The sequence below is a fragment of the Limanda limanda genome, chromosome 7 (genome assembly GCF_963576545.1).
Source record: "Limanda limanda chromosome 7, fLimLim1.1, whole genome shotgun sequence".
NCBI classification, from domain to species: Eukaryota; Metazoa; Chordata; class Actinopteri; order Pleuronectiformes; family Pleuronectidae; genus Limanda; species Limanda limanda.
Window position 1 is genome coordinate 1,544,005 of NC_083642.1, and position 17,637 is coordinate 1,561,641.

The 17,637-nt window shown below is 43.5% G+C and overlaps 1 protein-coding gene across 1 annotated transcript in view; it reads right to left on the reverse strand.

The window, feature by feature from the left end:
- The window catches only part of vwa5b1 (von Willebrand factor A domain containing 5B1), a 29,850-nt gene extending 15,816 nt beyond the window's left edge, over positions 1-14,034 (reverse strand). Inside the window, exons 1-11 of the mRNA XM_061075442.1 lie at positions 13,875-14,034; positions 13,535-13,696; positions 9,369-9,588; positions 9,079-9,233; positions 7,567-7,698; positions 5,610-5,734; positions 3,996-4,172; positions 2,230-2,340; positions 1,747-1,949; positions 187-301; positions 1-43 (exon numbers count right to left, since the gene is read on the reverse strand). The exon at positions 1-43 is cut by the window's left edge and continues 143 nt beyond it. Of these exons, the coding sequence (XP_060931425.1) occupies positions 1-43; positions 187-301; positions 1,747-1,949; positions 2,230-2,340; positions 3,996-4,172; positions 5,610-5,734; positions 7,567-7,698; positions 9,079-9,233; positions 9,369-9,588; positions 13,535-13,696; positions 13,875-14,013 (1,582 nt within the window). The 5' untranslated portion in view covers positions 14,014-14,034. The remainder of the gene's footprint in view (positions 44-186; positions 302-1,746; positions 1,950-2,229; positions 2,341-3,995; positions 4,173-5,609; positions 5,735-7,566; positions 7,699-9,078; positions 9,234-9,368; positions 9,589-13,534; positions 13,697-13,874) is intronic.
- Positions 14,035-17,637: the final 3,603 nt, after the last annotated feature.

Consider the following 17,637-nt stretch of genomic DNA (forward strand, 5'->3'; position numbering starts at 1 on the left):
CACTGAGCACCGGAGACATGGTTTTCTTCAGGGACTTTATCATCTGTGGAGGATTAACAAAAATATACTTACAGCTTCCTTCTGACCCTTACACGCCATTACGTTACCCATAATGCATCTTAAGTGGCCCCTCAGAATAGCTCTCTGTCGTTAGCAGTGATACGCGAAGCGGCAGACGACGAGTACCTTGGGTTGCAGCCTCTCGCCCTCGGCCAGGAACTCTGCCGTCCCTCTGGAGACGGTGGCCAGGCCCTGCACCAGCCTCCTGCAGGCGTTCTGTCCAATGCCGAACGTGAAGCATCTGCACAGACACAGCAGTGTAACGTGTCAAAGAATCCAATGTGCGTTTTGATTTATTCCATTTAATCTAATTGTTATAGATACACATATTTGCATAAAGAGTTGTTACCTGGTATGTAAAGGCCTGCAGTGACAAATGTGGAACATTTAATAATGTCCTGTATCTCTATGGTAACTGATTAGAATTCGTTTTTTCGCTTACTTTGTCAGAATAAATGGAGAACGACACTCAACTCGTGCTCTGACCGGCGTAGACATCGCTCGACTCCATCAGATTCATGTTTTAACGAGATGCAGTGGAGATATATACTATTCAATTAGTGGAATATAACTTGGGGATCTCTGCAGGTGGAAGCAGATTAAAAAGCCTAAATGTCACTTTCTATAATTAAACTCCCAACATGGATTGTCCCCGTAGTCTGATCTCGTCTCTGACCGGCTGTGCTGATTTGTAAGGCATGGCGTGATAATGACCCGGGAAGTGTTGGCGAATGGGCCGAGCTCCGTGCATCTAATGCAGTCGTCTGCGGGCAGGCAGCCATTAGAAGGGAGAAGACAAAAAGTCAATTATCTCCAGAGTGACTCGGGAGAGGATTTCACAGCGTGAGACTCTGATGGAATTATTTCCCTGTGTGCTCGCCCTCGCCTGACAGCTGCCGTTCACATTGCTCGGCGAGCGTTCACGCGTCCTTATTCCGTTGTGTTGTTTTAATCTAAAACTGAGCTCGAGCAAACATCGCCACAGATTCCTTGCAGTGAAATATGATGTGTGACTTGGACACAACATACGCTGTGTGATTTCATTTTGAAAGGATTACGGCTCCGTAACCAGGTGTTGCCTTTAAGTCCCTGACAATCCCTGGGTGTGATACTTGTGTATGTCGGTGAGCTCGGCTTTTGCTTTTTGCATAATGAGTATAAACAAAAGAGGAATGTATTTTCATTAACATTTCTCTGCTTGTGCCATTACTGCTACATTGCTTCTTAATAAGCTTACATCTGATTCCTTTAATCTTAACCCCGGTACCTTAGAAACATGGTAATGTACATATGTGTAGATACAAATCACATCTTAATCTTATTAGCTCCTTCCAGGGGTTTATGTTTTCACCCATGTCCATTTGTTTGTTGTTGTTTGTTGAGTGTTTGTAAGCAAATTATGCAAATATTACTAAAAGGATTTCAAAGAACCCTTTAGATATCTGTGCAGATCTGGATCAACAAGTGGTTTTTCAAACACTTAATAATTCATGGATTTTGATGCTGAAAACAATCTTGCACATATAACGACCTCGTGGTCTACGAGTGTGTGAAATGCAACGCAGCCTGATTGACCTTCGGGGGACTGTTGGGCGGAGCCATGCGCTCGCCTGAGTGACATTCTAGTTCTGCAATGTGTTTGTGTGTTGAACCGTGTTGTCCTTTATTCCAACACCCGGCACTCGCCTGCTGTAGCGAGCGTGTCTGCGGACCAGCTCGATCACTTTGCCCGTGTTGCTGACGGCCCCGTCGGTGAGCAGGAACAGCAGGCGGGGGTGTCCGCTGAACGTCGGCTGCCTCAGGATCCAGGTGAGTGGCGCCAAGACGTTGGTGCCCCCCATGTCGGCTCTGATCTTCCTGACATACTCGCACGCCAGGGACACGGCCTCCTGGGTTTAATCGTGGCGCGGAGGAGAACATGAAAAGAAGATTCACAGTTGCTTTCATTCAATTAACACAACACCATCGTGTCTGTAACTCGCAATTCTCGAGAACCGTCCGTCCTACCAGCTTCACACTTTGCATGTGGGCGCGTTACGGCAACTGATTCGTTTTCTCAAACTTTGGAAAGCAGCTTTCGGTGCCGACTGATTTAAAAGCTTTGCCAAAGAACTGTTAGCTACGAACTTGTGTTAGTACGTGTGTTAGTGCAGCACAGAGTTCCTTTACCTCCTCATAGTTCTGGCTGGTTGTGAACAGCGACTTGAACGTGGAACCGAAGCCGATGATGTTGAAGAGGCAGCCGGGCACCAGGCTCTTGAGAATCACCACCATGGCGTCCTGAGAAAGAGAGGAAGAACACGTCCAGAGAACAGAGCAGAGGCTGTGAAACCCGACGTCCTGACAGAAGGAATCAACTCTGCTGCTCATTAGGGGCCTGATATCAGTTTGGAGTGTTTGATCATTTCCACTGCAATTCACCACATGTCCCGATGGAAGCACGATGTTCTGCTGTCATCACCCTACAGCAGATTCTCTCGAGGAGGTGAGAGAAAGGTTATACTGTAGAATTACATCCGTCACTGTCTCCTCTACAGCAGTTTCCAGAAGAATAACACTCGTCTCAACCTTTACTTATTCAGAGGATGAGCAGTAAGATCATATCGGCCAGACAATCAAGAATAAATCAATTCAGGCACATCAAGAAAGGAAAAAAATCATTATATATAATGATCCAGCTGTTCTGTGAGAGTCCCTGAAAGAGCAGTGGGAACGAGAATAGCTCTGAGTCGAGTGCGTAGCCATTAAATAAAACCACAGCTCACGGATAAGCCAACAGAATGCAGATTCATATCTATAAAACCATAATGTGGAAGATTGATGAAAAGACGAAACAAGATCAGACTCTAATTAATATTTTTAAACCTTTCAAATTCAGATTTTTTTGGGGGATCGACACCAAACTGTACGAAATCGTGAAAAATGTCCAGAAAAAAACTCTCACTGTTAAAGGAAGTGATGAATAATTCCTGGATCTTCTCCCTGATCCGGATCCTCACCAAACCTTAAGGGTTCGGTTGATGAAGTACTTGCCTAAACATCACTTCCTTGGCGGAGGTAACAATAAGTGCAGCTCGTACCTCCACCAAGGTTAACGCCATGTCTCGTCATATTAAAGAGAAACATCCTATCTCACCATAGAAACAAAAATGGAAACAGAAAAGGCTCCTTTGATTTAAACCCAGAGCAGGTCATCAGTGAATGGAACCGGCTGCTCAGTAGTTCTCTTGTTATCCTGCTGATAAAATAAACCAATAAAACAAATGGACAAAGGGGTAAAAACATAACCTCCTTGGTGCTAGTAAATATTCGGCACGTCCCCGGCGTCGGGCTCATCCTGGCCCTGAGCCCAGAATCCTCCGAACCAGACACAGCCAATAAAAATATATAAAAAGCCTGAGTCACAAATAAACGTCTCGTCACAGGGTCGGTTCAAAAGCAGACAAACAACCAGCAAACATGTTCAATCACATGTGGAGCGTGAGTGCAGGTTTTGGAATAAACCTCATGAGCTCTGATGAAATGTGGAAGACTCAGTAGTTGAAGGCTGAGACGTTTGGCTGGTAGTGAATGATTTGCCTGATCGATAGTCTTGTGTACCTGCCCTTCACACAGTTGGCTAACCACGTCTATAATCTGCTCAGACTGAGTGTTTGGCCGTGGCTCGGAGCCCAGGAAGCAATTACACAGCCTCTCATGCAGCCGCTCTCCTGTCATATCACATCCGTCACGTGTTCTCTGTCTAATCGCTTTAAAATCATGTTTACATTTCTGTGGGTTTGATTGTGACTTAAAAAGTTCTATGGAATCTGCAGATCATCATTTAAAGAAAGATCCATCTTTAAACTGCTGCTTGTGTGTGTGATATGTTACAATTTATATGTAAACCTGTGACTCACACACACACACTCACACACACATGGAGATTAAAATACCTTCACGCGGTTGATGTTGACGCCGCTCATGCTGCCGCTGCGGTCGATGAGGAAGATGAACTCGCCGTGCACCTTCCTCAGGTCGGAGCTGATGGACTTGAGGTCAGGACAGAAGTTCAACATGACCACGGGGTTGTGGAGGATGTCCTTATGGAGCCGCCTGTGAATGACGTCCACCTGTGAAGACACGGGAACCAGAGGACAGAGCATTCATTATCAGAGGATTTGACACTGGGACATAACAGGGATTTCTGTGTGAATGTGTGAAGGCTTTAATTTAACACTCAAGGAAGCCAGAAGATAAAAGAGGCAAGCGATGGGGGCGACAGACGGAGAATATCAATTATTCTAGATGTGCCGGAAATTCCAGGCAGACAGTGGTGAGCCTTTTGGAGTGTTTCCATAGAAACCATTTTTTTATGGCCAAGTGCTCTCGCTCTGTCTCCTGTTTAGGTCTGTGGTCACTTAACAACCTCATCACCGCTGTAGACACACAACTCTCTGAAGTAAAGGAAACAAAGCCCTCAGCCCGGCGGCTGGAAAAATAATAATACAGAAGTGCTCAGCGAGCTGGAACGAGCGTGGCTTCCTTTTCTTTAAATGGGCTTTGAAAAATTGATTTGGGGGCGGGTGGCAATTATTTGGGTTCTACATAAGACCAGTTTCCACACTCAAAGAAGTTAAACGCTTTTTTTGTAGAGGTCCTTTTCTGAGTCACCTACACTTTACACGTATATAATAATCATCTACTTCTATGACAAATATGATTGCCTATAAACATGCAGAAATCACGGAGGCACTTAGAGCTGCAGGACTCGCCAATGAATCATTATATTTTTGATGTTTTCTCCAGAATCTTAATTATCCAGTCATAAGTGTCAGTGCAATCAATGGTGCAATGGAATAACAGAAACTGTTAACAGCTAATTCAGCCGACTCCAAATTGTGAATAAATATAGTGTGAGACCAACTGCTGTTCGTGTCCCTGATTGATAAATTGTGTTATTATGACATGTTATGTTTGGGTTAACATTAATTGAACTGTATCTACGTATATTTGAATAGTGGACTATGCTAAGTTATGTTTCTATTGTAGGAATTACTTTTTAAACTTATTTTATTAATCTATTTACTCTTTGTATGGTTAGTCCCTTGGTTTGTCTGCACACACACACATTTCACCACATGTTTTACATTGTGTTTCTGTGAATGTGACAAATAAATCAAATCCAAATGATTAAAACATCCCTCATCTTTCTTTTCTATTTACTCGTCTATGGAAAAAAATAGCTCTTCATCTCAAATGTTCTCTTTATCTTTGTGGATTTTCCAAATAAAAATATTCAGCTCACTATATTTCATAAAATGATGGCCTTTTTTTATATATATAATAATATTTTACGACTCTTGTTCAGATGGGAGCTGATTCATCCACATAGTCATGTACTAGACTCGTATTGGATTCCCTCAGATTGCAAGGTAGAACAAAATAATGTGACACTATTACAGGGCTCTGTGGCGGATGCTGGGCGGTCGTGTGCTCTTCAATGATTCTGCTTCGATATCATTGTCCTCTGCTCAGGTAAATGGGGCCGATGTCGATGACACACTCACTTTCCTCTCGTTGCTGGAGTCCTTCTTAGTGGCCTTGATGAAATCACCGCGGCCGTGCAGATACTCGTCGTACTCCTCCTGTGTCATGTCTCCATTCTCCACGAGCACATGTGGCAGATGAGGCTCTGCAGAGACACAGCGGGTCAGGACAGAGACGTAACTGGATGTGTCGCAGGCAGATTGGAAAGCAGATGGACGAGACCTGAAAGACCTGCAGTGGTGATCTGTATAAACTCCAAATGAAAATGGGTCTGAAGAAAACGATGAGTTCAGTGGACTGAGAGGATTCTGGGGATTTGGGATTGTTATTTCTCTTCAGTTGCAGAAAAAGTCATTTCTGCAAGAGACGAATGAAGTATTGATTCAATTTTTATTGAAAGTTTATAGATTGAAAAGTCTTTACTGGATAAAATATAATTTAAAGAAACACACTGGAAAATTCCCAACACCACTGTTCTCTATTTTATGTAAAATTTAACCTTAACGATAAGAAATTGTTGATTTGTTTGTTTGTTTTTAAGCAGGATTACAGAAAAACTACTGAACAGACGACCATGAAACTTGGATGCAGAATGGGTCTGGGTCTATCCTCTGGGGACCATGAACGTCTGTACTAATCTACTGAAAACTGTTGAGCTATTAAAGATAGTAACATTGATTGTGAAATGTTTTTGTATATTATTTTAGCTAAAACTGAAAGACACAATCAATACTGATCCATCACATTTTTCTGCTTTCGACTGTGCAACAAGTCTTCAGCCTTCATGATACTTATATGTCCACAAGGTTTTTTCTACCAGTCTGATTAATTAGTGTTTTAATAATTGTACATTTCTTGGGTAATTACATATTTTATTCTACTCTATATTTATCTTATTATCAAATTTGTTTTATCCTATTATACTTATTTGATGATCAACATCTTGAGTCTCAAGGTTATAATGTACATTCTGCTCCACCACCATACAAATACACTTTCTACACATATATTCATATTATTTAATTTAATATTCCCCACTCCACCCGGTAAACATCTGCTTCATTTCAATATTTTTCTGCTTCATTTTAATATGTTATACGTTATATGTTATATGGTATGTCAATTCTTTTTTTTTTAATTTTTGTAAAGCCCGTCTACTGTGTAGATGCTGCCTGCCATGTCCCAAGAATTTCACTGCTCCAATGACGCTCTCATTGTTGCATGTGACAATAAACTTTGATTTGATTTGATTTGATTTTGATTTGATTTAAAGTACTACTGATAAAAAAATTGGGTGATCACATCAATAAGTTCATAACCTCTTCGTGTTCCTCCCCCGACTGGTTTTGACTGATATCTTTCATTGTTTCAACAGTTTGATCATTAAAAACAAGTCTTAAAATAACAAACTATGTGGAAGTCTTGTATTCAATTGGAGGCTGGATGAGACAGTTTGTGTTTCTGGCTGTTAACGGATGATGAAAACAAACTTCTGGTTTTCTCTGGGTTTGTTCCTGGCACACACGCATGCCTGTAACGCAGCCGTATCCTCCATCTCTCCTGATGTTGTGACTGAAACTCCAGCAGCGGTCTGAGCTGAATTAAATTGCTCGGCACTTGCTGCAGGTCTGTTTGTGAGCAGAGGCTCATTGCTGCCTCTGGGAGACGAGTGGCCCACACACACTGGACTGGAGGTCAAGGCAGCGGCGAAGAACAGAAAGAAAAAAGAAAGGCCTGACACTGCACACCCACACAATGGAGACAGAGTGCACTGGAATGTCACACAATAACAACAGGAGGGCCTTTTATTCCAGATGAGACCCTTGTAAACACAATGTGAGGCCGTGACTCACCTCACCACGGATCTGATGAGACGTTCAACAGGGAACACGTTGTGTACAAGTAATATTTTTACTTTAAAGAGACAAAAGCTTGTTTATAAATGCATGTGTATGAGTTTGGAAGCCGTTCACCTACCGCTGGGGTAAATGAGGATGCTGACGGGGCAGTCGTACGTGTATTTGTCCGCCAGAGTGACGACCACGCTGGTGGCGGAGCGGGCCTGAGGGTCTGCGTCGGCTCGGATGGCGTGAGACGGGCTCTCGACACCTACACGGAGCGGAAACCCAGAAGCAGATCAACAACCAGCGGCAGCTTCACCGTCCTGTGACAACAACTGATAACAAACCAGCAGGAGCCACGGAAACAACTCGTAATTACGGATAATCGTCACAGTGATGCTTTCGAGTGCTGTCGCAGTTTGAGAAAACATGAAGAATAAATCATCAGTAATTATGCACCGTTATGTAAAGATGTCTGTGATGCTCAAACCACCGAGTGGTCAGGTTTGAAGGAGAAACATGTGAGTTCAATGAAAACTACCATTTTAATGTTTGTAGGATACATGTCATGCTACAGTGGGAATATTGCAAACGTAGCATAAAGACTGAAAACAGGGAGAAACAGCTGAGCAAGAGGATCTCCAAACAAGAATTTCTAACATATGATGATAATAAATAGAATTAAATGAATAACTGTTGAAATATCTAAACAAATGAATGTAGAAATACAGAATTTGCCTTTATCATCACCTAATTAATCATTTTTTTAATTTATTTTTAATTTATTTACTACAATATTGTTTTTGTCCATCATTTTCTAAAGTTCAACGGTTGTGGTTTTACAGGAGTTGAATCTGTCATCGTCATTGAGGAGCTTTAAAGGTGCTGGTCGTGGTTTCTTTTTATAGTTTAGAACAGAACAGATCTTTATAATAACATACGCCGAACCTTTACTGCTTCGTTCCCCCGGCAACATACCTGCTCAATTTGAAGCTCATGTTGTTTTGAGTAATTTCAGGTGCTGCACTTTGTAACATCGGCCAAGGAGGTTGTGTTTTTATTTTGTTTGTTTGGAGAATTTTGAAAGAAACAACATTTGGCACCATCCAGAAATTTGTTTTTTAACGTTTTTTTTGCCATTTTCACTGATTTCCAAAAGAGGAAATCATGGATTTCATGAGGCATATTTAAGTGACTGATTTCTCAATGTGTGTGACATTGGTGAAACTGAAAGTTTATTGTCTTCAGCACCTGATTGGAAGCCAAGATTCCTGCGTGGGATAATAAATGACTGAATACTAAAACCATCTCCAGGCTGCGGCTCCAGACTGAACAGTCATGAGAGTGGTGACCAATTCAACCCTTGAATGAGCATATTTTACAAAATGTCCAACCTCCCCTTTATTCCAGCATATGTAATATAACAGACTTATGTCATCAAAACCCACTTCAGCTCAGAACCTGCTGAGAAATATCTGTGTCCCCTTCACAATTAAAGCTGTCAAATAGCACAGACCTGCACAGCTTGATTACAGTGAACAGCTCAAGTGATCAGGCTGATTGAAGCATTATAACTAAATCAGTATTCCCCCGAGGAGGAGGAGGAGGAGGAGGTTTGCCCTTAAGGAGAGATGGTCAGTTCTCTGACCTGCGAGGAGGTAAGGAGCACGTATCTCCAGCTGGAAGTTGAACTTGTAGTCCATGGAGTTGATGGCCTCCTCCTCCAGCAGAGAGGTCAACCACAGCTGGGGAGAGTTGGGGGTTTGATCGTGAGGACTTGTGGCAGAGGGATGTCTGTCCCGCCTGAAAGAGGACAAACAGAACCATGTTAAAACTGAGCCATCTTGATGCGATCAAATCAATTTTCACTAGACGAAAAGCAGTATTGATGTGGTGCAGTCAACTGAGTAATAGGTTGGATTAGGTTGTTTTTCTTACGGTCTGGAGAAGTTGGGGGACAGTCCCTGCTCCTCGTTGATCGTCCTCTGTACCCGAGGTGTGCACACCGGGGGGGAGGACACCCGGATGCCCCCGCTGGGCAGGGTGGAGAGCTCCGAGGAGGTACTGACCAGAATGTGGACCGTCTCCATAGGAGGGATGATCCCAAGGTTAACCACCAGCACCGTCCGCTCCAAATCCTCATCCAACACTATGTGTCCTGGAACAGCAGAATAGATGAGCAGAGGATATCAGAACTAAAGTAAAGTTGTCCAGAGAGAGCCTGGAGCTGTAATTGATGTCTGACACCTTCCTTGATTTATTTCAATCCCTGAGCAGCTCTCCCTCCAGGAATACTGATTTAACATTTTACTGATTTATGTAGAAAGCACACACAGGCTTCACCCTCGGTTGTAACTCAGACAAACCTCGAGAAAGCCTGTAAACAACTTAGGCGCCCACAGCAAAGGATCTTAGAGTCGATGACTAATGTTAAGGATGAAGCCAGCAAAGCAGTTGTTTGTCTAGAAACAAGAGGTTGTGTTATCACTGCCGTCTTTGAAAGACTAAGATTTATATAGCTACAGACGCTATTTATATTTACTCTATTTGTAAAATACCAGAACATTTTAATTTGACATCTCTAATCTCTATTTAGATAGATAGATAGATAGAGTACTTTATTCATCCCCGAAGGGAAATTAAGTTGTCATAGCAGCTGGTATATTTGAATACAATACAATACAATACAATTAAAAATATTGAGGTAGAAAGAATAAAAAACAGAAGCACAAGATAAAATACAATAAAATAGGTAGATAAGGTGCAGTGTCAAGATGATGGTAATAGTACTGATGATATGATGGTAATGTTATTGTTAGACAGTATATAAGAATAGTACAGTATATATAGTATATAATATAACATAATATATATTTATATATGATAGTAATTATACCAATATAAAAGCAGTATATGGTAATAATGGCAGCAACAGTATATATAATAGTAATGGCGGTATAATAATAGTAATTATAACATGTACACATGTATAAATATGTGTATATATAGACTCATAAAGACTGTACAGATGTTCATGTGAAGGGAATCTTAGAGGGCTGCTTCAGCAATTCAGTCATATCTTTCCATAAAGAATATTATATTTTAAATAAAATGGCCTGAATCAAAGTTGCAGATGTAGAGATATCCTGGCATTTAGTTATGGAACAGTGGATCCTGCATTTCCCATAATACAACTCAATTTAGATAGACAGAGAGTTGGATGGATGAATAGATGAATAGATGGACAGTTGGATGGATAGATGGATAGATGGATGGAAGAATGGATGGACAGACAGTGGGATGGACAGTTAGATGGATGGATGAATAGATGGACAGTTGGATGGATGGATGGACAGACAGTTGGATGGATGAATAGATGGACAGTTGGACAGACAGTTGGATGGAAGAATGGATGGACAGACAGTGGGATGGACAGGTATATGGATGGATGGATGGATGGACAGACAGTTGGATGGATGAATAGATAGACAGTTGGATGCATTGACAGTTAGATGGATGGATGGATGGATGGACAGACAGTTAGATGGATGGATGGATGGACAGTTAGATGGACAGTTATATGGATGGATGGACAGACAGTGGGATGGATGAATAGACAGACAGTTGGACAGACAGTTGGATGGATGGATGGACAGACAGTGGGATGGACAGTTAGATGGATGGATGGATGGATGGATGGACAGACAGTGGGATGGACAGTTACATGGATGGATGGATGGACAGACAGTTGGATGGACCGTTGGATGGATGGATTGACAGACAGTTGGATGGATGAATAGACAGACAGTTGGACAGTTATATGGATGGATGGATGGACAGACAGTTGGATGGACCGTTATATGGATGGATGGATGGACAGACAGTTGGATGGATGAATAGACGGACAGTTTGACAGACAGTTGGATGGATGGATTGACAGACAGTTGGATGGACAGTTATATGGATGAATGGACAGACAGTGGGTTGGACAGTTACATGGATGGATGGATGGACAGACAGTTGGATGGACCGTTGGATGGATGGATTGACAGATAGTTGGATGGATGAATAGACAGACAGTTGGACAGTTATATGGATGGATGGATGGACAGACAGTTGGATGGATGAATAGACGGACAGTTTGACAGACAGTTGGATGGATGGATGGATGGATGGATGGACAGTTGGATGGATGGATGGACAGACAGTTGGATGGACCGTTGGATGGATGGATGGACAGACAGTTGGATGGACCGTTGGATGGATGGATTGACAGACAGTTGGATGGATGAATAGACAGAGAGTTGGACAGTTATATGGATGGATGGATGGACAGACAGTTGGATGGACCGTTATATGGATGGATGGATGGACAGACAGTTGGATGGATGAATAGACGGACAGTTTGACAGACAGTTGGATGGATGGATGGACAGACAGTTGGATGGACAGTTATATGGATGAATGGACAGACAGTGGGATGGACAGTTACATGGATGGATGGATGGACAGACAGTTGGATGGATGAATAGACGGACAGTTTGACAGACAGTGGGATGGATGGATTGACAGACAGTTGGATGGACCGTTGGATGGATGGATTGACAGACAGTTGGATGGATGAATAGACAGTGGGATGAACAGTTATATGGATGGATGGATTGACAGACAGTTGGATGGACCGTTGGATGGATGGATGGATGGACAGACAGTTGGATGGATGGATGGACAGACAGTTGGACAGACAGTTGGATGGATGGATGGACAGACAGTTGGATGGACCGTTGGATGGATGGATGGGCAGACAGTTGGATGGATGAATAGACAGACAGTTGGACAGTTATATGGATGGATGGACAGACAGTTATATGGATGGATGGATGGACAGACAGTTGGATGGATGAATAGACGGACAGTTTGACAGACAGTTGGATGGATGGACAGACAGTTTGACAGACAGTTGGATGGACCGTTGGATGGATGGATGGACAGACAGTTGGACAGACAGTTGGATGGATGAATAGACGGACAGTTTGACAGACAGTTGGATGGATGGATGGACAGACAGTTGGACGGACAGTTGTATGGACGGATTGACAGACAGTTGGATGGATGAATAGACAGACAGTTGGACAGACAGTGGGATGGATGAATGGACAGACAGTTGGACAGACAGTTGGATGGATGAATAGACGGACAGTTTGACAGACAGTGGGATGGATGGATTGACAGACAGTTGGATGGACCGTTGGATGGATGGATTGACAGACAGTTGGATGGATGAATAGACAGTGGGATGAACAGTTATATGGATGGATGGATTGACAGACAGTTGGATGGACCGTTGGATGGATGGATGGATGGACAGACAGTTGGATGGATGGATGGACAGACAGTTGGACAGACAGTTGGATGGATGGATGGACAGACAGTTGGATGGACCGTTGGATGGATGGATGGGCAGACAGTTGGATGGATGAATAGACAGACAGTTGGACAGTTATATGGATGGATGGACAGACAGTTATATGGATGGATGGATGGACAGACAGTTGGATGGATGAATAGACGGACAGTTTGACAGACAGTTGGATGGATGGACAGACAGTTTGACAGACAGTTGGATGGACCGTTGGATGGATGGATGGACAGACAGTTGGACAGACAGTTGGATGGATGAATAGACAGACAGTTGGACAGACAGTTGGATGGATGGATTGACAGACAGTTGGATGGACCGTTGGATGGATGGATGGACAGACAGTTGGATGGATGAATAGACGGACAGTTTGACAGACAGTTGGATGGATGGACAGACAGTTTGACGGACAGTTGGATGGACCGTTGGATGGATGGATGGACAGACAGTTGGACAGACAGTTGGATGGATGAATAGACAGGCAGTTGGACAGACAGTGGGATGGATGGATGGACAGACAGTTGGATGGACCGTTGGATGGATGGATGGATGGACAGACAGTTGGATGGACCGTTGGATGTATGAATGGACAGACAGTTGGATGGACCGTTGGATGTATGAATGCACGGTTCACCTCTCCACCACCAATAGAACAACCCATAGATCAGAGAGGTGGAACTCTCACCACTTCCACTCTGGAGGCCTCCGTTCGATGTGCTGCAGCTGTCCAGGTAACAGTCCTCAATCTTTGCCTTGTCCTTGATTTGCAGTGTAATGATTTGACTGGAAATCATCGCCTCGAACCCGACGACAATGGAGTTTTCCTCCAGGGGATAAATGAAGATCCCTTAAAAGGCAGAACGAGAGGAACAAGTAAAAAAAAAAGAAACAAGTGCATGAACCAGAGACAGTAAACAAGCAATTACACATCCAGTCAATAATAATCAGCTTTACAGCAGCGTTTCAGAGCAGGCGATGGGTTTGAACTGATCCAAAGTGGCTACTACAGTGCAGTGTTCACTCACCCTCGATTGCATGATCCTCAATGTTTTCGTAGGTCATGGAGGCTGTGAGAGCCAGAGTGTAGCCCCTGACACAGGAAGTGATGTCAGAGACGCTGAGGGGCAGGGCGCTCTGGTTCTCCTTGTTAATGAGTCCAGGCATCGTGCTGGTTTTAGGATACTGGTTTGTCAAACGTGGGGAAAAAGGAAAAAGTAGCCTCATGAGATAAGAACGCTTCAGGAAGAATAGAATAGAATCCACAAGTTGTTTTGTGTTAGGTAAATAAAGGAAAAACATTATACAATACGCATGTGTATTTTTAACATTGAACCAGCATTTGCTAAATAATTCAATTCCAGTCAACTGTTATTTCATTACCTGCTCTAAGACGGTTATAATCTTATTTGTGTTTGTTTGTGTTTTTTATAAAAACCTGCGTAGTACCATGAAGGATGTGGTATGAGTCAGGGAGAAATCTATCAAATCCGGATCATGGAGCAGATCCCGGATTTTCTCTTTAACCTTCTTGGTATTTTTCGTGACATTTTCCCTCATTTCCCAGGGAATAATTTATGGATCTCGATGAAAACAAATCAGGCGTGTTGAGAGGGCCGATATTTATGAGAGTGTGCATTGGTGATGCTTGAGTGTTTGAATTTTAATGTGCTTTCATAAGGGGACTGCGCTCCCTGAGTTTGGTTGATTGTGAGCTGGATTACTCAAAAACTGCAAAATCATTTCCTTAATTTTTGGAACCGATCTGGATAAACAGGCGGATTCAGGAGGTTTTTTTTTCACTTGGCGAAATAAGTCGTGGATCCGTCACAATAAAACATTTCTGTTACATAGATGGAAGCTGTAGGTTTAAATGGTTCTCTAACTTCAGTAACCTATGATGTCAAACAAACAGGTTCTCAAGGAAGGTGACAGATGTGCTTTAAGTGTTTGAGATAAAGGTCAGATCCATTAAACACATTTTTATATGGTTCTTAACGATGTATGTGTCAGTATTTAGCATATGGGAAAAAATAAATAAACTTTAATGTGGTGAGAATGCCTGATGAGGAACACACAGCGTTTCTAAGCTCAACGATAAAAGGATCTGTTGCTCCGGGGCCGTGCTTCGACGCTAATGTCGTCTCCTCCACCAGCGATCTTGGTTATGTGCTGTCAAAGGTCTGTGTCTGCTGCACGACCAGGAGCCCCGGCGCAGGCTGAATAGGAAGTGTTATGACGAAAGCAATTTCCATAGAGACGGAGACCGCTTGCTCGTCCTCTCGCCTGCAGACTGACCACTGGGATCTCTGGAGTGCGCCTTTATTCACGGCACAGTGAGCGATTGAAACACCAGGAAAATAACACACATTTCAAAATCAAATTCACTTAGAAATATTTGAACCTGGTCTCTACACTCACACACACACACACCTTCCACACTCGGGAGTCTGGCTGCATAAGAAGAGCTTCAGAATCAATATCTGTATTCAATCAGTCCTACTAATGGCCAAACTGGGATTTTATGCACCACAGGGTTATTTATGGCGATGAAAAGGTCATTCAGATGCAGTTAGAGACTATTATGTCGTCTGTCTCAACAGTGCCATCGTGTGTCCAGTCCCCCACAGACTGAGGAGCAAACACAGATGCATCCCTTTGTTTGGAAACAATCTCTTTTTTTACATTTGAACAAAGAAAGACTTAATGAAAGAAAGAACATCAACAACACATCCAACCGCTGTTTGTGAGCGATGCAACAAAGACGCTGATCATGATTGAAAAAATACAAAATTCATGTCAAATTAAAGATCTAGCTCACGCATGAAAGAGGGTTTCCAGAGAAATTGCACATAAGTTAACTTAATGTGTAAAGAAAGACTCGGTTTCCCTGAGCTCGGCAGGTGTTTTTCTCATCTACAGCATCCTTTTCCTCTACGCTCTCTCAGATTACAGTAATTAGTGTTGAAAGTGACAGTCCCAGGGTGCTTCTCCTCTGGTCGGCTCAGCCACATGAAGCACCCTGCCTCCCTCCAGGGGTTGCTTCCTTTTTTTTGTTGCTAAAACACCAGCAAACCATCAACTCTCAATGTTTTCTCCCGGCGGCGCCACACTCTTCTGCCCTCATTAGTGTCAGAACAGGGAGCAGACGCTGTGTCAACCACCTGTGGAAACACACTGCCTGCACACACACACACAGATGGAAACACACACACAGGATTCAACCCGGCAGGTCCAATCCTCAGCTCACCGGCTGACCTTTTACTTGATTACTAAGACAAATGACAGGGCAGGGTTGATAGATGCAGAACCACAGAGACACACTGCAGCGTTAAAGTGAATCTGATGTGAAGCAGCAGCATCATCTTACCTTTCATTTGGGTCCACTGGATGTGTGGCGAGGATCTCTCTCTCTCTGTGAAAGAAGTCCACTTATCATTAAAGATCTCCTCCTCCTCCTCCCTCCTCTCAGACCTCTCTCAACTCCCCCTTTTTTTTGGTTCTTTCTCTCTCTCTCTCTTTCTCTCTCTGTGTCGTAGAGGGAATAGGAGTGCAGCCACAGGTGGAAGCCACTACAGATGCAGTGGCCACATCTCGCCGGTTCGAGGTGCAGCGCAGAGACGAAGGTTGGAGCTGCTGCAGCAACATGTGATAACACAACTGGGTCCTCTCTCCTGCTCCTCCTCCTCCTCCTGCTCCTCCTGCTCCTCCTGCTCCTCCTGCTCCTCCTGCTCCTCCCTGTCGGTGCTGGAGTTGGAGGGGCTTTGAGAGAGAGAGGGAGAATGAGAGAGAGAGAGAGAGAGAGAGAGAGAGAGAGAGAGAGAGAGAGGTGGGGGTGAAACAGAGGATTGAATCCTTCCAATAAATATCCCCCCCCCCCTGCAGCCTCTATCCATTCAAAGCACCACCCACTCCCCCCCCCCCCCACTCCCTGACACTGATGACAACAGGAACCATCCAGGTAGCCTTTCTCATATCAAGGGATCAGTGTAAATAGCATGTACTGTAACACCGGGAGGAAAGAACGAGGCTTGTGTGGGTGAGGGAGCTCTGAATACACACACACACACACACACACACATCCCCCCCCCCCCCACAGCACCTGTAACGCCTCCCTCCTCCTCCCTGGTGCAACAGGAAAAGCCCTAAATGTCTCAAATCCAACCGTGGGTGTTTGGCTGTCTCTGTGTTTTGGTAAACACTCGGTTTGATCCATCTGTTTTCCTTGCTTCCCGGGGGTTGCCATGACAATTAATATGTGTTTATAAAGTCATTTCAGTGTAGTCGTGAAAATGTAGATGTGTGTGTGTGTGCGTGTGTGTCTGTGTGTGTGTGGTGTGTGTGTGGTGTGTGTGGGTGGTTTGGCAGAAACTCAGCATCCGCCTCCAAATTGAATTTACCTGCAGCCAATAACACTTGGTCTGTATACCGCCCCCCCCTCCACCTCCACCTCCACCTCCATCACCACCTCCATCACCACCCCCGCCAACCTCTCACTGTCTGATCTCTACCTCTCAGACACAAACACAGTCTCTCTCCCTCTCTCTTTCTCAAACATCCTCACAGCAGGAGGGTGAAGCAGAAATCTCATTCACATTTTGAGGGTATGTTTACACAGCCGGATAACAGGAAAATGATATTTTGAATGAAAGTTTATCTGTAAGTCTGCGTTAAAGGCTGTCATGTAAGGTATCAGGAAAAGCATGTCGTAAATAAAAAAAGGTTAAAGTATCAAAATTGTATGTATATGTAGATGGACAGATAGATATATAGATAGATAGGTAGATAGAT